Source organism: Canis lupus, chromosome 23 (genome assembly GCF_003254725.2).
Source record: "Canis lupus dingo isolate Sandy chromosome 23, ASM325472v2, whole genome shotgun sequence".
Taxonomy (NCBI): Eukaryota; Metazoa; Chordata; class Mammalia; order Carnivora; family Canidae; genus Canis; species Canis lupus.
The window spans coordinates 45,388,249-45,415,090 of record NC_064265.1 but is presented as its reverse complement, the minus strand read 5'-3'; the positions used below and the strand labels follow the sequence as shown (position 1 = coordinate 45,415,090).

At 47.7% G+C, this 26,842-nt stretch overlaps 1 protein-coding gene and 1 long non-coding RNA gene across 4 annotated transcripts in view; one reads left to right on the top strand and one right to left on the bottom strand.

The window, feature by feature from the left end:
* The first annotated feature begins 22,309 nt into the window (after positions 1 to 22,309).
* The window catches only part of ERICH6 (glutamate rich 6), a 32,107-nt gene continuing 27,574 nt past the window's right edge, over positions 22,310 to 26,842 (top strand). The window contains exons 1-3 of one of the 3 annotated variants that reach the window (XM_049099689.1): positions 22,310 to 22,604; positions 22,737 to 22,956; positions 23,360 to 23,417. In XM_049099689.1, coding sequence (XP_048955646.1) covers positions 22,362 to 22,604; positions 22,737 to 22,956; positions 23,360 to 23,417 — 521 coding nt within the window. In that variant the 5' untranslated portion in view covers positions 22,310 to 22,361. Of the gene's footprint in view, positions 22,605 to 22,736; positions 22,957 to 23,359; positions 23,418 to 25,479; positions 25,600 to 26,842 lie in introns of those variants that run through there. The other 2 variants (XM_025436144.3, XM_025436143.3) reach the window with 2 other exon arrangements.
* Positions 24,573 to 26,842, bottom strand: part of LOC112652535 (uncharacterized) — a 29,589-nt gene continuing 27,319 nt past the window's right edge. Inside the window, exons 5-6 of the long non-coding RNA XR_007405118.1 lie at positions 26,708 to 26,828; positions 24,573 to 26,403 (exon numbers count right to left, since the gene is read on the bottom strand). This is a non-coding gene — a long non-coding RNA (uncharacterized LOC112652535). The remainder of the gene's footprint in view (positions 26,404 to 26,707; positions 26,829 to 26,842) is intronic.

Sequence of the window (26,842 nt, the reverse complement as noted above, 5' to 3'; positions counted from 1 at the left end):
GGTCTTCCTCCACTTTCTTCCAGCCAATTACTTTCCACTCCACAAAACCTCCCAGGTACCCCAAACTGGATCCACTGTCCTATCGCCTGTGCCCCCACCTCTTGGTTCTCTGGAATGGTCTTCGCCACGCCCCACGGCCAGGTCTAGCTACCCCCCTCCTCTCTTAAGCCACCAGCTCCTCAAGAACAAGGCGAGGGGCTCATTCATGGCTATGTTTCAGGGCCCTTCCCCAGGCCAGGAACATGCTCCGTGGCCCCCAAATGATACTAGAGAAACAGAGAGATGAAGAGCCGGGAACATAGCCAGAAAGCAGCAAGCAGGAGGGTGGCTGCTGTTTCCCGCAGGGAATAGTGGCGAGGGCTGGGGGAGAGGGGAGCAGGGGGAGGGACAGCAGCACGGGGGCGTCCCAGCCGGTCCCACGTGGGCACCTGGGGCCTCTGCCCCTGAGACTTCCGAGGAGCCACGTCGAAGGGCCTCAGAACTGCCCACCGAACAGACGGGGGTCGGGGTGGTCTTCGGCCTTCAGCTCCCTCCTCCGTTGGTCGGAGTTGGGCCCACAGCGCGGGGAGCCCCTCACACAAGAGGGCAAGAGGAGACCAGCGTGTCCACACCGCAGAGGCAGGGAGACACCGGACAGCAAGTGTCAGCGCAGCTCAGGGGAGGGCCGTGCGCCACACAGCAGGGGCCTAGGAGCAGCTGGGCCAGAAGGATGCAAAGCATCATCGGTGCAGGCTTCTGGAAGGCATAGACACTGGGGCGCCTGGGTGGTCCAGGGCGTGATCCTAGAGGCCTGGGATCGAGTCCCACGTCGGGCTCCCTGCATGGAGCCCACTTCTCCCTCTGCCTGTGTCTCTGCCTCTCTCTGTGTATCCTCATGAATAAATAAGTAAAATCAAAATAATAAAATAAAATAAAATAAATAAAATAATAATAAAATAAAATAAAATAAAATAATAAATAAAATAAATAAATAAAATAAAATAAAATAAATAAATAAAATAAAATAAATAAAATAAAATAAAATAAAATAAAATAAAATAAAATAAAATAAAATAAAATAAAATAAAATAAAATAAAATAAAATAAAATAAAATAAAATAAAATAAAATAAAATTTTTAGGGACACCCAGGTGCCTCAGCAGTTGAGCATCTACCTTCTGCCCAGGGTGTGACCCCGGGTCCTGGGATCAAGTCCTGCATTGCAGGGAGCCTGCTTCTCCCTCTGCCTGTGTCTCTGCCTCTTTCTGTGTCTCTCATGAATAAATAAAATCTTAAAAAAAAAATAAGGCATAGACATTAAGGCTGGAAAAGCAGGGTGAAGGTTATACTGCAGGAGACTTGATCACCAGGCTGAAAGCTGGACGTGGTAGGTTTCCCAGAACCACTGCGAATTTCTGTGCCACGCAGAACATAGGACGGCAGCACCAAGGGGTGGCTGGAGTTCGTTGTGGTCCCCTCCCTCCCTCCACGGACCAATCTATCCTCTCCCCAGACCTCTGCAAACAAACCTAGGATTTAGTAAAAACGAGTACAACGGCTGCACCCCTTCTCCGGTCGATCAACAGCCACACCTGAGCCCCCACTCCCCCACCCCGGCCTCCAAGACAGAAATACTAAGCCCCAGGTGGTGCTGCTGGCTCTCTCCCCTCCCAGGAGGAAAGCCCTGTAAACACATTTTTCAATATTTAGTTCTTTGTGTTTATCTTCAAGATCTAAAGAAAGAGGAACTTGGGAACCTTTTAAGAAAAAAGCCAGTCGTGACCGACTTGACTTCCTCGTGGCCAGCCACCAGGGTCTTTTAGCTACTGAGGAAGTAGTTCCATTCCAACTTCCAAAAAGGTTTGGGGAACTGAGAGGAGAAAGGAAAAGGAAAAACAAACAAACAAACAAACAAACAACAAAAAAAAAACCTTCAAAATGGTAGAGAATCAAGAGGAAGACACGTGGAAAATGTCAGGACACCGCTGACACTACTTGTTCAACTTCTGAAACAATTCCATTGGACACATACAGTGAGAGCCGGCCTTTGGGGCACCTCACACTTGTGCCCCACGTTCCCTGCATTTCTCTATCTTACCTTCTGACTCTGGGGCCACATTCATCGGAGTCTCCCCCAGAGTCGCTTTCTTTGTCCTTTCGAGACAAATTGGATTTTCCTGAAGGGTCCGAGATCAAAGGCAAGAGGAAAGAGGAAGATTGACTTTCCCGCCTGAGTCATCATCGCCTGGATCACCAGACACAGAGTTTGCCAAACGTTTTGAGTGGTGATGACACTCCGCAGACAAGATTACCGAATTCCTGCGTGATGTTTAAGGAAAACTTTTCATCCGATCAAGGGCGCTGTCGCTGTCGGTGACACTGTAAATTACCCATCACCCAGAAATTCTGCTTCTGGGAACTTATCCTAAAGGAACTAATAAAGAATGTGGGGTGAGGTTTAGCTCCGAGGATATCCGGCAGACTGCTCTTGAAAAGAAAAGGTGGAAACCACGACGATTCCCAAAAGAGGGGGATTAGCTGGAGACAGTGCCATCGTGCAGTGGGGTTGTATGTTCCACGCTGCTGTAAAGGTAGACACCGCGTGTTTACACACACCCAGGGCCACATTTATATAGTACGCTCCGACACAAAGTGAAAAGAATCCGCGGTATTCCCCAGATTTGGGTAGACGGGATTGTGTGTATGTTAAGTGTTGTCTCTGCTTGATTTGTTCCATTCTGAGCATGAACTGCTTTCCTACTACAGAAAGAATAAATTAAAGAACAGGCCTACTCGGGGAGGTCCCATGGCTCGTGTACAAGGTGGTCAGAATTTCCCTCTTTTTTCCAGGCTCAGGTCATAGAATCGTTTGGTCCACTAGACACTTATCCAGCCTCACCAGGACACGCCAAGCCCTGCACATTCCTGGGGACACAACGGTTGAAGGCACGGAGTGGCTCCTGGCCTTGAAGAACTCATGTCAGGTGGGAACACAGCTACCTCAACTGAAACCCAGCAGCGACCTCAGGGAAGCCGAGGGCCTGAAGCACAACTGCACCCCCCAACCCCCAAGGTCAGATTCCACAGCCACGTGCTCTGAGGCAGCACTGTCCTAAGGGCGGGCTCCCAGGCGCCTCCCAGCAGAGCCTCCCTTCAGAGGGACCAGCCCTTAGGCACAGCTAAGTGTTCCCAAGGGGCCGCATGTGAGGAAATGGTCACAAGCTGCTTTTTGGCAGCCTATGTGGGTAAAATCTGAGCAATGCTGTGGTCAGCCTTCTAGCAGCAACACCTTTCTGATCTAATATTTCCCTCCTCCAGAAGGATACTACAAGGCCCTATAGTAAAGAAAGACCTTCTGCTTCCCTGTATTCTAGATGTGTTAGACCTGGTCTGAGTTTCAAAAGTGCCTTTTTTTTTTTTTTTTTTTTAATTGCAATTACATGTTGCCCCCTCGTGTTCATCTATATGGTTGCACCCTGTAGTAATAGGGTGAGGATGAAGCAGCGGGAGGTCTGGGCCCTTGACTTCCCAGAAGGGGAAAAACTAAACGTAGGCGACAGGCCTGGCAAAAGCACACAAATAAGAGCCACTTAAGTTGCAAAATATGAGTCATGGCTCTATTTTTTTCTGTAACAATATACAACCTTCGAGTTTGGGTCCGGATAGTAATAGGCAATGTTTAGTGCACACTTGCCACGTGCCAGACACAATGCACGGCATTTGTTAACTCACTTAATGCTCGCAGCAATCCTGAGAACGATTAGCTGCTCTGCGCTTGTGGTGCACCTCACAACTCAAGGAAGCAGACAGACGTGAAATGTCACATCAAAACGAAGCAAACGAAGCTAAGGGGCCCATGGTCTGCAGAGGGTAATGGAATGAGGAGCCACATGCAGATCTTTTTCTTCTTAACAGCTTTACTGTGATATAATTCACTTGTCATACAATTCACCCACTTAGAGGGCACAACCCAATGGCTTCTAGTATGTCCACAGAGCTATGTGACACCACAGTCAACTCCAGATCATTTTCATCATCCCTGAAAAAAACCCACATGTCCTTTAGCAGTCATTCCTCATTTCCCCACACCCCACCGATTCTAGACAACCACTCACCTACTTTTTGTCTCTATAATTTTGCCTATTCTCCATTTTACAACAACGGAATCCCATAATGCATGGTCCTTTGTGACCGGCTTCTTTTACTCAGCACGTTCTCGAGGTTTAGCCACGTCACAGCATGAGTAAATACTTCATTTCTTTTTACTGCCAAATAATATTTGATTGTATGGATAGTTCACATTTTAATGATCAAGCTACCGGTTAATAAACATTTGGATGATGTCCCTGAATAGCACCGATCCGAACATTCACGAACGAGCTTCTGTGTGAACGTGTTTCTGTTTCTCTGAGGCATATTTCTGGGAGGGAATTGCTGGGTCATATGGTGACTCCACGTTCATCGCTATCGAGGACCTGCCAGATTGTTCCCAAAGTGACAGCACCATTTTGCATTCCCACCAGCTGTGCGTACGAGTTCCAACTTCTTCACATTCTTCCCAACACGTGTCTTTTTGACTACAGCCATCTTAGCGCACGTGCCGTAGTAGCTCATCGTGGTTTTGTATGATGGCTAATGATGTTGAATGTATAAAACCATTTCTTTTTGATACTGGTAATATGGTAGCCACACGGGCCAAAGTCACATAGTCTAATCTGATTTTTATGAACAGCCTAAACATATTGATAAAATATGAGTAAAGACCAATCAGAAGGGGTGGAGTTGAAAAATTCATTCAACTGAGCCCCTATTGGAGATAAGAGACTGTTTTGGGTGCTGGAAATAGGGCAGACAGCCACACAGGAATAGTTTCTGCCCTTGTGGAGTTTGACATTCTATCAGGGGACACTGACCAAGCAACAGTCTACAAAATGAAGTAATTACAACCACGAACAGCTCTGTGAAAGGGAAGTGGAGGCTCTGAGACACAACAGAGGGTCCTGACGTGTCTGAGGGCTTTTAGGTAAGTGAAGTTTGAGCGGAGATCTGCAGGATGAGTTCATGGTCAGAAGAGAGGGCGGTGGCATAGAGGGTGCTGAAGTGGTGCAGGTCCTGTGGGGTGGGGAAGCTGAGCAAGTGGGAGGGATCAAAAGGTGGTGGGTGTGGCCGGGATGCAGACACCAAGGAAAGGAGGCTAGAGACACAAGCCAGATCATACGAGGAAGATTGTATATTGCAACTTGTGTTCAGGGTTTTGACCTTTCTCCCAAAAGCAATAAGACCCCACTGCTTGAAGGGTTTTAAGTTGAGAGCTGGATGATGGGATTGGATTTGCACTTTTCAATGATCACTCGATCTGCAATTTGAAGAATGCAAAGATAAGAAGGAATGTAAGTAGACCTTTCAGGAAGGGATTTTAACTAAGCCAGGCCAGAGAGAAGAGTAACTTAAATCTAGAATTGGGGACACTAGAGAGATTTGAGAGATAATCTCAACTAGGAGAAATTTTGAAGAAACTTAGGGAGTGATTGGATTCAGGGGCCGGGAAGTGGAAGAAGTCAAGGATGACTCTACAGTTGGATAGATAATAGCACCATAGACTTGATAATGGGAACCCAAGGGAAGGAGCAGGTTGGGGATGGGGGAACTCATGAGTTCATTCCAGAGAAGCTAAATTTCAGTGCCCAGGAAACAGTCAGCAGAGAGGTGGGGTGGACAGTCTGATATACAAGTTTGGAACTCATGGGATGCTCAGGGTGCAGATGGTAAATGTAGAGTCTTAGGTGGAGATGAGCTGATTTAGGGGAAAGGTGTGGAATTAGAAGAGAAGGAGCCTAGTGATGAGGCATGGGTCACTGAAGTATAGTTAAAGTCACATAGAAGAGCATTTGCCAGCAAAAGGGCTGAGGAGAGATGAAAGAGATAGGACGAGAACAGGGAAAGTACTTGAGTCAAGAGGGAAGAGTTTCAAGGAGAGAGTGATCAACAATATTAGAAACAACACGATAACCACTGGATTTAGCAACAGAGAGGTCACCGGTGACCTTAGCAGGATCTAACGTGCTGAGTGGTAGGGGCTGAATTCAGGCTGCAGTGAGGTGAAGAAACTGAGAGGAGAGGAGTAAACAACTCCTTCAAGAACTAAGGAGGTAACGGGCGGAAGAGGGGAAAGAGCTAGAAGGAGATGTGTTGTCATGGGAGGGTTACATTTAAGACGGCAACCTGAGGCATATTCAAATATGGACGGACCAGCCTTTTTGCCAAGTGTGAAGGCGGCTTGGGATTCTGCAGAGGTGATGCTAGAACCCCAGCTGCCTTTGTCTCTGAGCTCAAAAAATTTGGGGCCATGGCCACTCCCTTTCCACACTAAGCTGGGGGAGCCCTAGTGGGACAGTATCTATTTCAACTGGGAACTGCTTTCTAGCCTGTGTGGGCTATTGAGCCAGACCGGCCCTCAACACAGACAATCGTCTAGAGCCCAGAACACTTTGGAACCAGACTTAGACCTGTCTGCTTAGGAGCCATTACCCACCAGCCAGAAGGAGTTAGTCAGCCCCAGGAGAACAGGGCACTATAGAACACTGTACCTGCCATGGCTGACTCTTAGCCAGATCCTTCCCGCTCTAGACACACCCCCGAAGACAGAGACCTGCAGTGGTGGGGACTTCCAGAATGATGCTGTCCTCCTCTACCCCACCCCAATACATGCTACTTTTGAACCGTGAGCTGTGCCTTAGGAAAGCTGAAGGGTCAGCCTGGGAACTTGTCTCTTCTTTCAGTCCCTAACGAGACAATAAATTGTTGTTTTGAGAGGCCTTAAAAAAAGCAAAAAAAAAAAAAAAAAAAGGAGACAGGAGGATGAGGTACAGAAGTGACAAGGCTGAGTGACAAAGAGCTCAGTTTCCGGAGCCAGACCACCTGGGTTCAATTCTATTTCCTCTATCTGCTGCCTATGTGGCTTTGAGGAGGATGTTTGACCACTCTGTGCCTCAGTTTCCTCATCTCTAAAATGGAGGAAAAAGGGACATCTGGGTGGTTCAATCAGTTGAGTGTATAACTCTTGGTTTCTGCTCAGGTCATGATCTTGAGGTCATGGGATCAAGCCTGCTTTATGCTCCAAGCTCAGTGGGGAGTCTGCTTGAGATTCTCTCCCTCTGACCCTCCCCCTTCTTCCAGCTCACATGTGCACTCGCTCTCTCTCTCAAATAAATAAATCTTTTTTAAAAAAATAAAATAAAATGGGGAGGTGGGGAATGGGACTACTGTTGGAAGGGTTAAATAAGACAACATACGGAAAGGGGTGAGATGTGGAAAGAGCCACTTTGCTAATGCAGGATTCCAGAACCACACTGACCACCCTCGCCAGCCACCTGAGCTTTGCTCTTAGAGACCCCCATTTGCTCCCATTTAAAATCCGATAGCAACAACCAGACAGTTCCTGAAACAAAGGCTGGAGGTGATCATAAACTGTTTCTACAATTAAAAATAAGGCACCAACAAAACATGACTATATGCTCACCAGAAGTCATAGACTAGAAAGTTCTAGCAGCATGATTCATAATAGCCTCCAAGTTGGAAGCTATTCAAATACCCATCAACAGAATAATCAATAAATAACTAGCATAATCAGACAACGAATACCGTATGGCAACGAGCATACACAATCTACCTCCACGCACAGCACTACGCATGAAAGAAGCCAGATGCAAGAGTATATGCTGTATGGTGCTATTTGTATTAAGGGCAAAAACAGACAAAATGAATCGACACCCTTAGATAAGAGGACAGGGATTTCCCTGGGGGGTGGGTAGTGACTGGAAGTGGGGGAGGTCTGGACAAAAGGGAGTTTCCTGGAGGGCTGCTAACATAGACTTTAATAATTTTGAAGAAAACATTCAATAAAGGACATAGTTGGAAAATATACTCCTTGTACGCTCTAAAGTCCTCTTTCAAATTCAAGTTTCCTTATCGGGTTGGTGAAACAAATGCATACATTCTGAAATGCAAAGCAACAACAGGCTTTTGCGTTGTTTCCACAAAGGCAACGACCCCAGACTCTATAAAAGGTGTTTAAGAGGCACCATTTCTCAGAGGGATAAAAAAATCTCTTATGTTTTCTTAGGACTTAAGTTCTTTCATTTCCTCAGGACGTTCCAGTTGGGTAGCTTCAAAGGAAGCATCTTCCTGACTCAGCCTCAGGAGAGCCACTGGGTCCGGCCAGGCAGCCTCACCTGCGTGTTTGAACCAGCATCTAACTGTTGACCCTCTCTCTGGCACATGGTTTCCCAGAAAACTAGGAGTTTTGACTGACAGTCACTTCTCATCTGACATCGAAATCCCTGGAAGTTTCTAAGACAAAGCTGAGTTGCAGCCATAGTCCTACCTGACCTTCTCCGGCCTGGGTCTCTTGACCTTATTTTTCTCTTCATTCAGAGCCTTTGCCTGGACTGCTGACAGAATGATTGGCGTGACCTCTCTCTGAAACTAATACCAAGACATTTACCAAATTTTCTCTGAAACTATACCTTCAGCTCCTTTCCACCATATTGGATTCCCTGTGATTTGAGAAAATAAGAACTGCACTGGATAAGTGACATGCTGCTTGAGACTTGACCTGAGTGGTGGCCTCCTCACCGGGCCTTGCTTCTGTCCCTACTTGTCCCTCATTTCTTGTTCTCTTCATATTTGGGCTCCTCCCCATTTTCCCAAGTGTGTTCCCTAATGCCCTGCTTGGGGCCAATTGTGATACTACAGGGTTAAAATTTTCCCCTTTCCTTTCCCCCACCTGCCTGCTCAATGCCACTTGGAATCAGAAATAAAACCATCCAAATTCAGCTAAGTTGTAGATATCAATCATCAAAAATGAAGCCTATAAATGGATTCCTTCCAGTTTTTGGTAATTTCCACCAGAAACATAATTCTTCTTTCTTTCTTTCATTCTTTTGAAAAGAGAGAGTGAGACAGAGCATATGGGCAGGAGCAGAAGAAGATGGAGAGAGAGAAGAGCCCCACACAGGACTCAATCTCATGACCCTGAGATCATGACCTGAGCCAAAATCAAGAGTCGGATGCCTAACCAACTGAGCCACCCAGGTGTCCCAACATAATTATTTTCAAATTGATCTGCCTTTGTTTTCGACTTCATTCTATAAATTACTATATGGAAATTAAACTACCTCACTTAGTCGATGCCAAAGGGGAGGAAGCAACTAAATAAATCACATTCCATTCTGTCCCAAAGAACAAAGTTCCATTAAAAGGTGAATAAACAGCCATAAAAATAATACACTGCACATATCTTTGTGAGGTAAACAGTGAAATCTGCTTATCAGAGATGTTTCAAGTGAAGAAGTTTAAATGGCTTTGCAGATATTCTGTTGGAATTAGCCTGGAGAAAGAAACAGAGCATTAGGAAATCAAAAGTAAAGTGGTTATGCTCATTTGTGTTGAGGAGTTGATCTAGTCTAAACTGCAATAATCTCCCCAGTAATATAATGGTGAAGGATTCCAGAACTTCACGACTGAAATGTAGGGTTCAACTTTAGTATTATTGCTATACACACCCATCTTTGTCAATTCTTATAAAACCAATCCAAACATGACGGCACAGACAGGGTGCTCTCAAGGTTTGGTCCCCAGACCTGTAACAGCATTATCTGGCAAACTGTTTGAAATAAAAAATTCTCAGAACGATCTCAGACCCACAGAATCAAAAGCCTAGGGGGTGAGGCTCATCAATCTATATTTTGACAAACCTTCCAGGTAATTCTGATGCATGCTTAAGTTTGACTAGGATTCATTTTCCCCTAGCACACAGAAATACCAGATGCCCCTACTTTTTTGTGAAGTCATGAAGGTGTCTCTCCTTGTCCCATTAGCTCACCTGGGTATGAGACTTCATTCTCTACGTCTCTTAATCAGGGCCACAATAGAGACTGTTATCCTCAGGATCCATTTTTCCTTATCCCTCCTACTATTACAATCATTGCCCACCCCATTCCACCACAACTTTTAACAGATCATAGGGCTTTCTAGCAAGAAATTACATAACCAATCCTCTCTTACCTCTAGATAAGACTATGCAAATAATTAGTCTGGATCAAGAACCCATGAATGGAAGGGATACACTCAACTTCCAGATTATATCTTTCAAAAAAATCCCAAACAACCTGGTTACCCTCCTCTTTGTCCCACCGCCGCCCCCCCCCCCTCCGCCCCAACTAACTGGAATACTAATATGGTCATTTGGTTCTAAGAATGAGGACCACCTTGCTCTGGTGGAGCAGCAAGACAGAGGACACCTGGGTCCTTGGATGGTTCTAGATCAGAGCTGCCTCAAGAACCTCAACTACAGTCTTCTGGAATGTTATGTGAGAGAGAAACACTGTGGTTTTATTTGAACTGCTATCTCTCTCTGTTACAACCTAGCCTGTACTTCTTTCGTGGTCAAATCTTCCTTTCTAGAGTTTCAATCGTATTTCCTTTCCTAAGGCTGGGATTTCACGCCTCATTCCCATAAACCCACCTTTTACATATATTCCCATCCAAGACAGTTGCCACTTTACATAATGGATTTCTAGAAATAATGGGTTTGGTCATTTGGACCAATTTCCCCACTGAAGAACTCTATAAAACCCAGACACCTCTACTTAAATGTTTTTTTTTTTTTAAATCTACTGAAAGTCACTGAAGAGGTAACAAGGCAATTTAAATAGCTAAGCTAAGCTAATGGACAAGAGGGAAATCCAAAGTGGTACATGTGGGCTTGCTTTCTCCCCGGGCATTTGCCAATTCTAAAAGAGGTGTCTGAGAGGCCGAGCAAGACTTTTGATAGCCTTGAATTGGCTAAGGAAGTTTTTTTAAAAAAGAGAATCAGAGCCCACCAACTATGGGAGAGGAGTGCTGGTAACCCCCACACTTGAGACCAGGATGCTGAAGGCTGCGTGGAAGGATGAAGTGGAATAATCCTGGTAGGGATGTGATCTAGCTTTCAATCACTGTAAATCACCCGAAATTGGATTAAGGTAATCCTGGATTAAGAGCATTCCTAGGTTCCTTCTTAAAGCAAACGTAATTCCTCTCCAGAGAAAGATAATATTTTATAAACCTCAAATCACTACTACAATTTTTTTCAAATAACAATGCCTGGCACAAAATAAAAAATAAATAAATACCCGGGTATCATGGCGACAGATGGGAGCTACACTTGTAGTGAGCACAGCATAATGTATAGTATATTGAATCACTATGTTGTACACCTGAAACTAATGTAACATGTGTGAACTGTATAAAACAAATTTTAAAAACCCAGGTATTTAAAGAGATAAGACTACATGCACAAAAACAGCAACAAAATCAGCAGGGAAAGAAACAACAGAAACAAATCTGGAGGCTTCTGAATACAGGAGCTTTGGGACACAGGCTTAAAAATAACTGTGCCAAAGACCAAAGGTCAACAGGAGAGCTGAAAATATTAAAAGGGACAGAACAGAGTCTTTTTTTTTTTTTCCTAGAATTTCCAAATAGAATTAGGCATTTTCTAGAATTAGGAAACTGTGGGCTGACTCCTGCTCATGGAGAGAGGTTTTTGAGATCATCCTCATCTAAATCCCATGAAAAGGGTTCTCCTCAAGACAGAGTAGAGAGAAGGAATGCTGTGCCACCAAGAACAGTCACTGTCCACCAGAGGGCTTCATGACAGTGACAGTGGATGATAGCTAACACAACCAAACAGGGGACCTGTCAACTTTCAGAAAGTATCCAAATTAAACGCATCCTTAGTAAAGAACTTTTGTAAAAAAAAAAAAAAAAAAAAAAAACCTTTTGTGACCTACATTTTCCTCTATGCTCGGCCATGTTTTTTTCTTGCTCGGCCATGTTCCCACCCCCATCCCTCCACCCCCACAAATACCCCTGCACAGCCCCTGCTTTTCTGTGTTTTTGTCTCTGGAAATCCCAGACCCCATCTGCTCTTCATGGTTCTGCACTCAAAACCTAAGCTCCCACCACTTTCCCACTGAGTCATCCGGTGGAAGGAGCTTCTGAGTCAGCAGATGGGTTGATGGAACAAGCCCCTAGGCTCCCCCCAAACCCATCCAAAGACCTGAAGTTGCTTCCTCACCTCTGGAAATAACAGGACACATTTCTACTTCTTCCTTCCCCTCCCCTTTCTCCCTCACCTTCCCTCTACTGCCTCACACCCACCAATGGACACAAGGCATGAAAGGGACCAGAGAGCTTTTGGGGGGGGGGGTGCGCTGTGAGCCTATACCATTTAGGCTTACAGAGACAATCTCCTCCCATCTCCCAAGGGAAGGAAAACCCACAGGGCTATGGTTGAGAAGAAAGGGGACTGGGTCCCCCAGGCCACCAGTTGGGGTCATAAAGCTCCTCAGCATGATGTCGAAGGTTATTTACCCAGTGATTAGGTATGATCCACCAAGTAAAATCAGTTATTTGTGGAGTATATGTGAACCTACACACATTTTATTATTTATTTTTAAAGATTTTATTTATTTATTCATGAGAATACACAGAGAGGAGAGAGAGAGGGGCAGAGACACAGGCAGAAGGAGAAACAGGGTCCATGCAGGGAGCCCGACATGGGACTCAATCCCAGGTCTCCAGGATCATGCCCTGGGTGGAAGGCGGCACTAAACCACTGAGCCACCTGGGCTGCCCCCTACACACATTTTAAATGTAGTCAAATATTTTGCATTCTGGGGCACCTGGGGGGCTCAGTCCATTAAGCATCTGACTCTTGATTTCGGCTCAGGTCACGATCTCAGGGTTGTGAAGTCAAGTTCCGTGTTGGGCTCCATGCTTGGCGTGGAACCTGCTTAACTCTCTCTCTCTCTCTCTCTCTCTCTCCTTCCACCCCTCCTCCTCTTCTCTCTCTCAAAAATAAAAAACCAACTCAGGTGGTGTTATAAATATATATTTATTGCAAAAACACCTATATAGAGGTGTATACAGAGCTAAAATTAAAGGACCTCTTCACTCCCACTCATGACTCATTCCTAGTCCCCACAGGATTTGTTTCTAACAACAACAACAGCCTTCTCTTGTATGTACATATATACACGTGTATTTATCTCCATCTGTACCCAGGACGCTACTGTACCCGAGGCATATCACATGTGTGTTTACTCATTCCTTTAGAGAAGTTCCAGTTACTGCACTATCTAGGCTACAACAGAAAAATCACTTTTAACTCTGTCATCTACTGCCATACAACAAACCACCTCAAAACTTAGTGACTTCAAAGACAAAAAACTCACCATTTAGTTCATGATTCTGTAGTTCAGCTGTGCAGTTCTGATCGGGGCCAGCTGGCTCATCCCAGTAGCCAGTTGGTGGGTGAGCTGGAGCTCTCATTCACATATGGCAGGTTGGCAGCTGGTAGGGGTAAGGGCCCTTGGCTGTACCAGCTTGTCCCAGCTCTACGTGGTCCAGCAGCCTAGCCCAGCCTCGCCACATGATGACCTCAGGGTTCCTAGCAGCAAAAGCTGCCAAGCTTCCCAACCAGTGCTCTGGTCTTTCACCCACATCACATTTGCTAATGTCCCATTGGCCAAAACAAATCACATGACCAAGCCCAGATTCTAGAGTAGTCGAGAAATGGACTCACTTCTTGATGGGAGAGGATAATTGTATTGCAAAGGAGTGTATGGACTGGGTGGGTGGGAATTTGTAGCCTATTTAAGCCACGAGGCTCCTTGAGGGCATGTGCAGGGCACCTGGGAATTCCTAGGGATGTCTCTCCTAGAAGCTCTATCATTTGGTCAGAAGGGCAAGTAGCTCCAATGTCTAGAGGGAAAGCACACCCCTTTACAGGTCCTTTGTCCTCTGGAAGTTTAAGGGAAAAGGTCTTCCCTCAAGAGCAAGACCTCAGGAGAGAAGGCTGACAGGAGTTCTGGGTCTGAGAGGTGGTGGATCCCGGGACCTGGTCTGGGGCAGCTAAGATGGGAACAGAAGGGGCAAAGAGTTGCATCTTACGATCCTAAGAGACGGGCACTTAACAACTAGGGAGTGGATTATCCTTGCTCAGCTGCCTCTGCAGGTGAGCTAATTTAAGGGCTAACTTGATTAAGTGGGACAAGAAAAGGTGACTATTTTCACACCAAGTCTATAGAGTCTATACTAATTATACATATTTTAGTTGTTATCTAATCATCAAAACGTGTCCTAATGTGTTAACTTTGAGAAATTTGCCAAACTGTTCACTTAACAATCTGCACACTTTTCTATGTTGTCTATTTTAATTAAAAGTCTGTATTTTTAAGAACTGCCCCAGGTTGAATATTAACCGCGTGAAGGACACGTGGACTTTTTGTGTTGTTGTCAAGACTGACCTGGAGCCAGGTGACTTGAGTTGCAGTCCTCATGCTGCCACTAACTAGTTCCGGCCTGAGATAAACCGCCGAGCTTCTCTGAGCCAGAGTTGTTCACCTGTGAAGTGAGGGATTATAAATTTAGCTAAAACCCACTTAATCTACTGTGATCCACCTCCTTTTTTTTTAAGTACCTACTAGGCCTGTAGGACATGTTGGAGGACAAGATAGATAGGTGTCCTTCTCTGGTGGGACTTACAAAACAGACACAAATAAACAAGCAGAAACTGCCCGGGATCTGTGCCATCTCCTGAGAGGAGCAGCAGAGGGGTAAAAGGGTGTTGGGGGAGCCTGGTGGAAATCATGACAGATGAGCGTTAGCCAGGTGAAACACAGGGAAAGGCAGACGGGAGCAGGAACAGCATGCTCCAAGTCCTCAGAGGAGAGATGGCACGGGGCATTCAAGGAGCACAAAGACCTTGGGTAGAACCTGAACACCGAAGTGGGTAAAGATCTCACAAGACACAGCTGGAGAGGCAGGGGCCATGGCTTACTAAGTCAGCCTATGCCTAAACCCCAGCTGACCCATCCACCTCCAGAAGTCCCTGACAGGACAGAGCCCTGAAACACGCCCTAAGGGCCTCTTCCCTACAAACAGGCCTTCCTCTCCTCATTAAGCTCACCCTGGGAAATGCAGCAAGACTTCCGCACCCCATGGCCAGACCCTCCTGCAAGTCCAAGGCCCGATGCATTGTCAACAGTTCCTTGTGGCGAAGGATGAAACACTGTAATCCAGAAAGCAAAGAGAGACCCTGGCTGTAGCTCGTCTGCTCACAGGTGCACCTCCACACTTCCCCTGCATAGATCATTCCTATTATAGGGTCAGCTGGCACTTACTCAGTTGCTCATTTGCTAAAAGCCACTGGGATGATACGGAGCTAACAAGTGGAGGGGAGTCCCATCCAACAAGCAGTTTACAATCAACCTCCCACTTCCTTCTCAGGCCATAAATACACTTGAGTACTTCTTATCTATACCTTTAAATCTCTTTTTTGGGGACGCCTGGGTGGCTCAGGGGTTGAGTGTCTGCCTTTGGCTCAGGGTGTGATCCCGGGATCCAGGTTCGAGTCCCATATCGGGCTCCTTGCGGGAGGCCTGCTTCTCCCTCTGCCTGTGTCTCTGCCTCTGTGTGTGTGTGTCATAAATAAATAAAAATCCCTTTTTTCTCAATCCCACTGATTTTTTGGATCACTGACAAGCTTTGAAAGAGGCATCCACAGGGCCGCCCCCATCCACTGTTCCTGCAATTCCGACTAATTCCAAGACAGCGGACAATCACAGATGTAAACAGATAATGCAGTCGGGACAATGTGCCAGGAGCTGGTCCAGGTTTTTACTATGTTAACTCATTGAGCCCTCGTGACTGGCCTGTAAGATCGGTGGGGAGGATTCCAGCGCCCACCTCATGGGCATGTCAGGAGGATCCCATACTGCTCCCATTTTACAGATGGGGAGACTGAGGCACGGAGAAGCGAGGTGTCCCGGGTCAGGCGGCTGGTCAGGATCCAGGCCAGGATTTAAACCCAAGGAGCCCCGCTCCTTGAACCATGCCCTTACCCGTTTTACTAACGCCACCAGGGCCAGGGAGGAGGGCGGGAGACCCCACTTCCACATCCACCCCGAAGCCTGCACCCCCAGCCAAAGGCCGGCGACGGGGGTGCCCGGGTGGGCACGTTCCTGCAGGCGCACGCTGGCTCTGGCTCGGGCACTCCCGGCGGCTCTGCCAGACCTCCGGGGGCCCCGACTGCGGCTAACGCGCTCCCCGGAGCCTGCCGGCCTGCCTTCCCCCTCTCCGGCCCCGCACGCAGACCCGCAACGCAGGCCGGTGGGACGCCCAGCCTCTTCGGCCCTCCTGGGCCTTTTCTTCTCAGGCGTTGCCCCAGCTTGGCCTTTTCCTCTTGGAGGACCCAAAGGAACACAAAGCGCTGAAGGATGAGCACACGTCCACCCTGTGCCTGAAGGGGCCTGTCCAGTCCAGTCACCAAGAACCCCTAGTGTGTCCCCAGGCCTCGGCCACCCCCTGTGGCACAGCGGCGCACCTGAAACCTTGGCGCCTCGGGTGTCTCCTTCAAGGCGCATGCTGTGCCCTGAAAGTTTGTGGCCTCCCCAAATTCCAGAGGTTGACATCCTAATCCTGGGGCTGCTTACAGGTGGAGGTGGGGCCCTGGTCCGATGGGGGAGGAGAGGCCAGAGAGCCCACCCGACTCCACTGTGCTCACACGACTCACGGGAAAGGCCAAGCAGCCGCCTGCAAGCCGGGACGAGGGCTCGCCCCAGAAACCAAATTCACTGGCTCCTTGGTCATGACTTCTGGCCTCTACAACTGCGAGAAGACGCATTTCTGTCGTCTCGGTCAGCCAGTCTGTGGTGTTGGGCGACGGCAGCCCTGGCCACCGATACAGGCGGTCGTCAGCCTTCCTTTGTCCCTTAGAGATTGAAAGGGGTGGAGGCAACAGGGCCGTACAGCCGGGCTTGAGCTCAAAACAACTAGTGAGAAGATGTGAAACCAGGTAGGAGAGAGCAGGGGGCTTTAGGGACTTGGGGGTAGAGGCAAGTGTCGGCTGCGGCACCTTTCCCAAGGCCGGCTCTGCTGCATGCATAGCAACCAGGGATAGCACTGGATGTAAAAATTTTTTTTTAATTTATTTATGATAGTCACAGAGAGAGAGAGAGAGGCAGAGACACAGGCAGAGGGAGAAGCAGGCTCCATGCACCGGGAGCCCGACGTGGGATTCGATCCCTGGTCTCCAGGATCGCGCCCCGGGCCAAAGGCAGGCGCCAAACAGCTGTGCCACCCAGGGATCCCTGGATGTAAAATATTAAAGGGAAAGATAAAGTGGATGTCGCTGCCAATTAAGAGGCATTAAACATGCTCTCAGAAATCATCTTGCAAAAGGAGCTTGTAGGAAAGGAGGGGGACCTGACATTTACGGAGATTGCCCTCATAGCTGATTGTCACGGTCGGAACGCTTGTGTGCCCCCTAAAGTCTTCTGGGGAAATACTACATCAAGCCCAACACGGTGGAATCAGGAGGTCAGGGCTTTGGGAGGAGGTGCTTGGGCCCTGAGGGGGGGGGGTGCTTGTGAAGGGGATTCCTGTTCTTCTAAAAGACCCCACAGAGCCCTCTTCCCCTTCCACCCCCCGAAGAGAGAGCAAAAACAAAAACAAAACCCAGAGGTCTATGAACCTGGAAGCAGGCCCTCACCAGACACCAAATCTGCCACCACCTGGATGGTGGACTTCCAAGTTTCTAGAACCGTGAGAAATAAAGGCCTGCTGTTTCTAAGCCACCCAGTGGGTGGTTATTTGGTTATCGCAGCCTGAATGGACTAAGACACTAACGCAGCCGGGCTCATTCGTCGCCAGCCCTCCTCAAGGCTGCGTGGTTCTTTGTGCTCGTCCCTCCACCATGAATGAGAGCCACGCTTAGTTTAAAAAAAGCATTCTGAGGGGACCCCGATGCTTTCTTTCTGGACTGAGAGCTGCCTACCAAAATATCCTGCAGGCGAGTGTTTGCACTGGGCAAAAAAATCCTCTCTTGCTCTCTCAGAGTGGATGCATTCATGTCAGTTTTCAGAGCGACAATGCTACATAGAGAAACCATATTCCAGATGATGACAACAACTACCTAGGACGCTACTGTTGGTGGGGAAAAAAGCTAAGTGGACTTAGCACTGGAAGCACATGAAAACATTTTACAGATTGTAAAAGTAACATTATTTTCTAAACGAAACTATGTGATTCTAAAAGGAAAGTACAAGGGGCACCTGGGTGGCTCGGTCGGTTAAGCGACCGACTCCTGATTTTGGCTCAGGTCGTGATCTCAGGGTCCTGGGATTGAGCCCCACATCCAGCTCCACGCTCAGCGGGGAGTCTGCTCCTCTCCCTGGCCCTCAGCTCCCCCCACCGCCCTCGCTCTCGTGTGCACGTGCTCTCTTTCAGGTAAATAAAGGAGTCCTTTTTTAAAAATAAAATAAAAAAAAAAAAACAAAAGGAGAGTAAAATATAAGATTAGTCCTCCATAAGAAAAGATGTTAATAACATACGTATAAAAATAATAATTCAGGGGATCCCTGGGTGGCGCAGCGGTTTAGCGCCTGCCTTTGGCCCAGGGCGCGATCCTGGAGACCCGGGATCGAATCCCACGTCGGGCTCCCGGTGCGTGGAGCCTGCTTCTCCCTCTGCCTGTGTCTCTGCCTCTCTCTCTCTCTCTCTCTGTGTGTGACTATCATAAATAAATAAATAAATTTAAAATAATAATAATAATAATAATTCAGTTGCATCTCAAGATAGCCCCGTGAATTAGGCAGATCAGAACTCTCAGATCAAGGCGCCGAGGCTGAACAAGCTCAGAGTCCGTTAGTGAGGGGTGACGGTGTCTGGTTGTCCAAGCCCAGGCTCACAATTTCCGAGAGCACCTGGAGAGGGCGGGGGTGGGGGTACAATCATGGCCCGGTGCCGTCTTGTCTCTGATCGGCCCAAACAGAGAATGATGTTCCATTAAGGGGAAATCAACTTTGATGTTCCATTAAGGGGAAATCAACTTTTTTTTTTTTGCAGAGTAAATGGATCCAAGGGAAGAGAGTCTTAAGACTTTCAAAAAGGCCTTCACAAAGGCTCTAAATAGGGCTGACTTAAAAATGAATTCAGTAGGGGCGCCTGGGTGGCTCAGTGGTTGAGCGTCTGCCTTTGGCTCTGGGCCTGATCCCAGGGATCGAGTCCCCCATCGGGCTCCCCGCAGGAGGCCTGCCTCTCCCTCTGCCTGAGCCTCTGCCTTTCTCCTTATCTCTCATAAATAAATAAATAAAATGTTTTTAAAAATATATGAATTCACTACGCCACTGAGAAAACGCTGTGACCGTGGGTGAACCGAGCTGAAGGCAGGCAACTCAGAATAAGCACCAGCACTTTGACCCTTGCCCTCTCCTCCTCCCCCAGCTCCCCCGCCCCCCACGTCCTCATTTCCATTCCGCTTGCCTCCCCTGGAACAAGTCACCTCCCCATGTACCCGTAGCTGGCGAATTTTATGACCTCTGAGGTCCCTTCCAGCATCGAAATGCTTTTATTGCCCAGAAATAAAATACCACTTTTTTTTTTTAAATACCACTTATCCTATTTGTGCCTCGACCTCTCTACCGCACTCCCCTGTGCCAGCCCTCTTTCCTGCCCTGAGCCTGCTGGCAGGCTTTCGCATGTTTTTGACCTCCTCTCCAAACACCCGCATTTTACCCTTCCTTCCAGAACAGCTCAACTATCTTCTCTCATCTGTACCAACTGCTCTGCTAGCCTACGAGGTCCCTCCTTCTTCTCACAATTTTCTGTGGATTTTTTTTCTCTGATTCTCTGGAGTGCTTGGGCGGTCTTGTGCCTTCACCTGCCCCGGTCTGTCCCAGTGCCCCATAGCTGGCCAGACTCCTGCCTAAGGTGCAGGTGCTGTCCTGTCAACGCCATGGCCCAGCCCCCAGCAGAGGGCTAGCTCATAGAGCTTGTTAAATATTTGTCATATTGCGCAGTGATTCCAGATACCTAACTTCTCACTTCCTGCTCCCTTGAGAGCCCTGTGAGTACAAGTCTTCTGGGCTGGAAAGCTCATAATGGAAGTCCCTGCAGCAGGAACTGACCCAGTATTCACAGCTAGGTCTCGTTATTACCACAAGCTGGTCTGACACAGCCAGGCCGTTTCGTTTTTCCTGTTGGACAGAAACATTCTGGAAGAATAACAGCCTCAGACAAGATGCTGTAGACTGAGGGACACCTGGGGGGCTCAGTCGGTTAAGTGTCTTCCTTCGGCTCGGGCCCTGACCCCAGGGTCCTCGGATGGAGCCCAGCATCAATCCTGGGATCCTCGCACTGAGCTCCGCGCTCAACAGGGAGTCTGCTTCTCCCTCTCCCTCTCCCCCTCTCCCCTGTTCACACTCTCTCTCAAGTTAATAAATACAATCTTCCAAAAAAAAAAAAAAAAGCCATGGACTGAATCTGTCCTCTTAAAATTCTTATGCTGAAACCTAATTTCCATTGTGATGGTATTTGGTGGTGAGGCCTTTGGGAGGTGATTAGGTCACAAGGGGAGAGTCCTCATGAATAGGATTAGGGCTCTTCTAAAAGAGGCCCCTAGGGGTTCCCGTGTTCCTTCTGCCGCCTGAGGACAGAGCCAATAGTCGGAGGCGCAGGGACATGTGGGAACCAGGAAGCAGCTTCTCACTAGATCCACATCAAGCCAGCCTGATCTTGTTCTTCTCAGCCTCTAGCACTGTGAGAATAAATTTCCGTTGCTTCTAAACCCTCCTGTTTATGGTATTTTGATACAGCAGCCCAAACTAAGTAAAACACTACTCTGACACCAGGATAAAATTGCAATTAAACAAAGCCACTTGGTAATTTTGTCTAATCACAAAAATAAGGTCACCGAGCCACCACAAACTACTACCCCCACTGTCTGACAGCATCCGATTCAGAGCAAAACCTGGCTTGTTTAGACCTTCTCCCAAATCATCTAACCGAGTCTAACCATCCTCACCCTATAGGTTCTTTCCACCATGCTCTTCCTAAGACACCTGGCTATAATTGGTGACAACCTATTTAACTCTGGGTGTGTTCCCAGGGTGGTCTTTGGCCGAATGCACAGATGGTGATAGGCTCCCATTTCACATTCACTGATATCCACAAACATTTTAGGGGTAAAGTAGTATTATTCCCACCAATTTACCCCCAGAGAAACTGACGGTGAACGTGGTCAACTGATTTAACAGAGATCACATCCGGAGACTTCTAGGCCTAACCCTGCTCACTTAATGCAGGGGTCAGGCCCCACCCTTGGAACAACACCCAGTGGCCTCAGCCACAGGGAATCTCGGTTTGCGCTCCCCTGTTCCCCTGCCTTACAAGTGAAGTCAAACAGCAAAAGCCCAATTCATCCCACCAGGAACATTTCTCAGACTTGAGAGGCTTTAAAAGGAAGCTGAGGGACACCTGGGTGGCTCAGTGGTTGAGCGTCTGCCTTTGGCTCAAGGCATGATCCGGGGGTCCAGGGATCAAGTCCCACATCAGGTTTCCTGCATGGAGCCTGCTTCTGCCTCTTTCTCTCCTCTCTCTCTCTCTTTCTCTGTCTCTCATGAATAAATAAATAAAATCATAAGAGAAAAAAAAAAAAGGAAGCTGAACTCTGCAGTGAAGATGTGTGTTCCAATCTGGGTGGTAAGTGAGTGGACGTCCCTTACATATTATTCTGTATACAAATGTTTTGTGTGTGTACACATATTTTACAAAAGTGCAATGAACTGAAAGCAAAGCCCCCAGGAAGACACAGGTGGTACCAGGCCTCGCAACTAGAGCGAAGCACCCATCTCAGGCACAAGACTGGAAGGGTACAAAAATCTCATTAATTGGGAAAAAAAAATCTCATTAATTGGGGCACCGGGATGGCTCAGAGGTTGAGCATCTGCCTTCGGCTCAGGTCGTGACCCCAGGGTCCTGGGATCAAGTTCTGTGTCGGGCTCCCTGCAGGGAGCCTGCTTCTCCCTCTGCCTGTGTCACTGATGAATGAATAAAAAACATCTTTTTTTTTTTTTAATCTCATTAATCAAGATAAATGCAATTTAAAAATCAAGTTGTCAAACTACGGGGCCGGGACCTCTTTTTGTAATAAAGTTTGATTGTGAGTTCCCAGCAGCAGGTACCTACTCAAAACCCAAAATAGCAGGTGGCCTGGGGGGGGGGGATCCCCAGGAGCCCCCGCCTGCACACCCACCCGCTGGGAGGCGCAGCGAGGACCCGGAGCCCGGGAGAGAAGGGGAGAGAAGGGGAGAGAAGGAGAGAGAAGGCGGGGGGCCCACGGCGAGGGGGTCCTGCCCCTTTAAAACCGGGGGCTCGGGCGGCGCTGACTGGCGTTGCCCAGGGAGACAGACACACCCGGCCTGCGCGCTCTGGCCCGCCCCGGTCGGGACGCCGTGCTGGCCACTGCGCTAGCGGCAGCCCTGCTCCCCGCAGCCATGGCCAACCTGTACTCGAGTCCTGGCTTCAGAAAGCCGGAGGAGGAGGGCCGGGAGGGGGAAGAGGAGGAGGAGGAGGACGTGGAGGAGGACGTGAAGGAGGGGGAGGAGGAGGAAGAGGAGGTGGAGGAGGAGGAGGAGGAGGATGTAGAGGTGGTGGAGGACGTAGAGGAGGAGGAGGAGGAGGTGGAGGTGGAGGAGGAGGAGGTGGAGGTGGAGGAGGAGGAGGTGGAGGTGGAGGAGGTGGAGGAGGTGGAGGTGGAGGTGGAGGAGGTGGAAGAGGTGGAAGAGGTGGAAGAGGTGGAAGAGGTGGAGGAGGTGGAGGTGGAGGAGGTGGAGACGCAGCAGAAGGTGGAGTTGGTGGAGGCTGCGGAGAGGAAGCTGGAGGCGCACGGGGCGTTCAGCGATGCGTACCTCTGGGGGGCCACGGCCTTCGGGGACAGCAGCGTCGAGGGCTCCGAGCCCCTCCTGCCCCGCCTGGCCAGCGTCGCCAGCCCCAGCCTGAGCCCGACGCCTCCGCTCAGCGCGTCGCCCAGCGGGTCCTGGAGCGAGACGCCGAGCAGCAGCGCGGGGTCCAGCACCTGGTCCCAGAGAAGTAGGGGCCCCGCGCCCCCCGCGCCCCCGCATCCCCCGCCCCCCCCCCCAGTCCCGCCCGCTCCCGAGTTAGGGCGTCAGGGAAGCGCCTGGTGCACCTGCAGGCCCGGTGCCCGCCCCGGTCGGGAGGCCGCGCTGGCCACTGCGCTAGCGCAGTTGTTTCGAGGATTCTCCACCTCCCAGGACTGACATTGCTGTCGGGGCCGAGGTTGGAAGATGGCCTGCCTCTGGCCCCGAGCCCCCACTCCCCCCCCCACATCCGCTTTGTAAGAATCAAAAAATGTCCTCAGATGTTGCCAGAGGTCTCCTGGGGCCCGAGGCCTAGGGAGGGGGGTACAACTTGGCCTTTTGTGAACCGCTGATTCAGAGGCAGGGGCTACATCTTTTGATGTCTCCTTCAACAGATTTTCCTAAAATATTTCAGACATTTCGGAAAGACCTGCCTGGAATGAATTTAGATCGGTAAGAAAATGTTTTGTTTTCTTATTATTTTTTTGAAGCTGGTGTTGGTTACCTCTTGGATGAACACGTCTGCAAGTAGAGTCAAATGATCCGGGGCGCTTATAACGAATTTATTTATCCACAAAGGTTTTTTTGGAAAAACCATGCTGTTAGACACTTCGGAGATTGAGACGAGGTCCCTTGTCCATCTACCTGCGGACGTGGCCCGTCCACTTAATATAACATGAAATGATAACACTGTGCCAGGGGTACAGGAACAAGGGCTGTGAACATTCGAGGTGGAGGGCTCTGCTGGCTGAGACAATGATCAGAGACGCCTTCCGTGAAGGACACTGGAAATTTCGGTCTCCCCCTCCCTTTTTCTTACTATTGTTATTGCTATTAGCCCTCAGGCACAGGAAGACACCAGAGAAATACTTTTTGGAACATCTTTATGAATCTTCCCTGAAATCTCACAGCAAACCTGAGTCCACAATCTTGAATGACCATTCACCTAAGCTTTGCTTTCACAAGCAACTTTTAAATTCTTAAGCATGAGGAGGGCTGTTCTGTCCTTTTAATTCAACTTTTTAAGAAAAAAGTAACATGCACATGGTTAAGTATGAAAGGATACAAAGGCATAAAATTAAAAATCTCCATGCCCTTCTTCATCACCACAGCCCCAATCCCCAGTTAACATATTGCTAACAGTTTGTTTCTATTATAATTTTATTTTTAAGTAATCTCTTCACCCAAGTGGCTCAAACTCACACCTCCGAGGTCAAGGGTGGCATGCCCTACTGATTTTGGCAAGCCAGCCACCCCTCCAATATTATTCTAAACAGCACATTTTCATTCCCTGATTTATCAATTTTTGCCATAATTATAGGCTTCCTACCCATGAAAGATGAGAAATATAACTCATACTAATTCCCCCCCTCTTCATTTTTGGTATTTGTTATTTTTTAGGTTTTCTAGCCTTTAGGACTTTATTTAAACCTCTACTATCTGATTTCTCAACTTTAGCAACTATCTACTAACTCATTATGAAGTTAACACACTAATGCACTTCTACTTTCTTCTATCCTCTCACCCCTTTCTCCCCCAATTAACAACAAATCATACACATTTTATAACAAACTATATTAATGTGTAATATATATTCACACAAAGTCATTATTTTGCCAAGTTTTATTATGTTCATATTATGTTTTTACATAGTTAACTCAGTACAGGTTGATTCTAAAAACTGAAAATCTATCAACAATATAATTTGATGCTGAGAACCCAACAATGTGATTGTATTCGTGCACACTCAAAATATAAAAAAATAATTATAATAAAACAAAAAACACCCAAAATCCTATGTCAGTAAAACTTGCTCCTAAAAGGGAACTTGTCAACTCTCAGTTGTTAAGTGTCTTCAGCTTTCCTGAGCTGGGTTCAGTGGCCACCGTTCCTTGATTCCCATAGTGCTTGCTTGCTTCGATTCCTTCTCTGTTTGCTGGACAAACTCCTCAGGTAATTATCTCATGCAGATCTTGTGGGTAGTCCTGTCTGGAGGTTTCTTCACTTTACCCTCATCCTTAATTAATCACAACCTGGCATAAAAGAATACATTTAAAGCCCCTTTCCTCAGAGCTCAGAGGGCATTGGTTCTTTGACTTCTAGTACTCCGTACTGCTGATCATTCTGAGTCCCAGACACCAGCGATATGGGATTACTTCCTTCCCTTCATTTGTCTCTGTTCTTTCCTTCAGAACCCCTCCTGGATAGCCGTGGCCCCTCTTGGACGGCTTCAAGCTGTTGGGTGTTTATATGATAATATACAGCCCTTGAACAAGAAATCTTACCTTGGTATTCCTATTTGTCATTTCCCAGAAGCCAGGTCTTGTTCTCTGTTTCTGTTCAAATCACTGTTGCTCTTAAATCTCTTTTCAGAGTGCTCAAATAAAAATCAAGTTCTTTTTTGTTCTTCTAAGTTTTTTTTTTTTTTTTCCAGGATTAGTCCTGTTTATCCAGTAGGTAGCCGGGATGGAGTCATTTCTGCAGCTGAGTAGCTCCTCCCAGGGCTGGCCTGGCAGGTTGGGAGCCCTAGTGAGTGGATGGGGGACGTCAGAGCCAGTGGATGGGGGACGTCAGAGCCAGTGGATGGGGGACGTCAGAGCCAGCCTCTGGTGGAGTGTCGGCAGGAAGCAGGCAGGTAGATACCGACTATAACTGGGGTTGGGATGAGGAATGTCGCTGTGTGGTTGGAGTTCTCTGTGAATTTTATTTCTAGGTGGCATGTGCCTTCCTCCTTTCTCATCCAAGCCTATTAGGCAGGTCCTGCGTAACCTCATGCTGTGCTCTGCTTCTCTTTCTGACCTAAAAACTCCTTAGAGACGCTGCCCACTCTGTAGAAAGCAGTTCTTTGGGCTTCATCTGTAAATAAAAACAACTGCCCCTGTATGAGGGGAGAAGAAGGGGTTTGCCTGCCTGGCCCACTGCTTTGAATTAACTTCTCGAACTCCTCCGATGGCAGTCCCAGGTCCCTCCTCTCTGCATTTGGTTGAGCCTGAGCCAGGAACTTCCCAGAAGAACTTTGCTTACCTCTCTTGTCTTGAGCTGTAGTGGTCTGCACTCTGGTTTTCCATCAAACTAAAGCCATTTCTTTTTGTTCCTTAAGGACTTCGGTATTATTTGTCTACGGATGACACCTTTCTTATTTTCCAGGGTTATCTTTTTCATTTGTTTTGTTTGTCTGTGTTATTTCAGGAAGACCTTGGAAAGGAAGGGGAGGAGAGTTGGGTACTCCACTGACATCTTGACCCGAACTTCCTATTGTAGGGGAACATCTCTTTACATGATCAAATTTTTAATTCCTCCTCATAAATCTTGTTAAGAAGATGCTTCTTTTATATTTCAAAGCATTCTCTGGTGAATTTGGTAAGATGGTGTTTTTAAGGAAATCTGCCCTTAAGAAGCCATAAAAATGCAATCGATACTGGCTCGCCTAGTTTTTTTCCTGTAAAAATTTGGAAAGGTTTTTTTTTTTTTTTTTTATTGAAGTTCGATTTGCCAGTATACAGTATAACACCCAATGCTCATCTGGTCAAGTGCCCCCCTCAGTGCCCATCACCCAGTCACCCCAACCTGTGCCCACCTCTCCTTCCTAACCCTTTGTTCGTTTCCCAGATTTAGGAGCCTTTCATGGTTTGTCTCCCTCTCTAATTTTTCCCACTCCTTTCCTTTATAATCCCTTTCACTATTTATTATATCCCCCGTATGAGTGAGACCATATGATGATTGTCCTTCTCTGATTGACTTACTTCACTCAGCATAATACCCTCCAGTTCATCCACATCAAAGCAAATGGCGGATATTCATCCTTTCTGATGGCTGAGTAATATTCCACTGTATATAGAGACCACATCTTCTTTATCCAGTCATCTGTCAAAGGACAT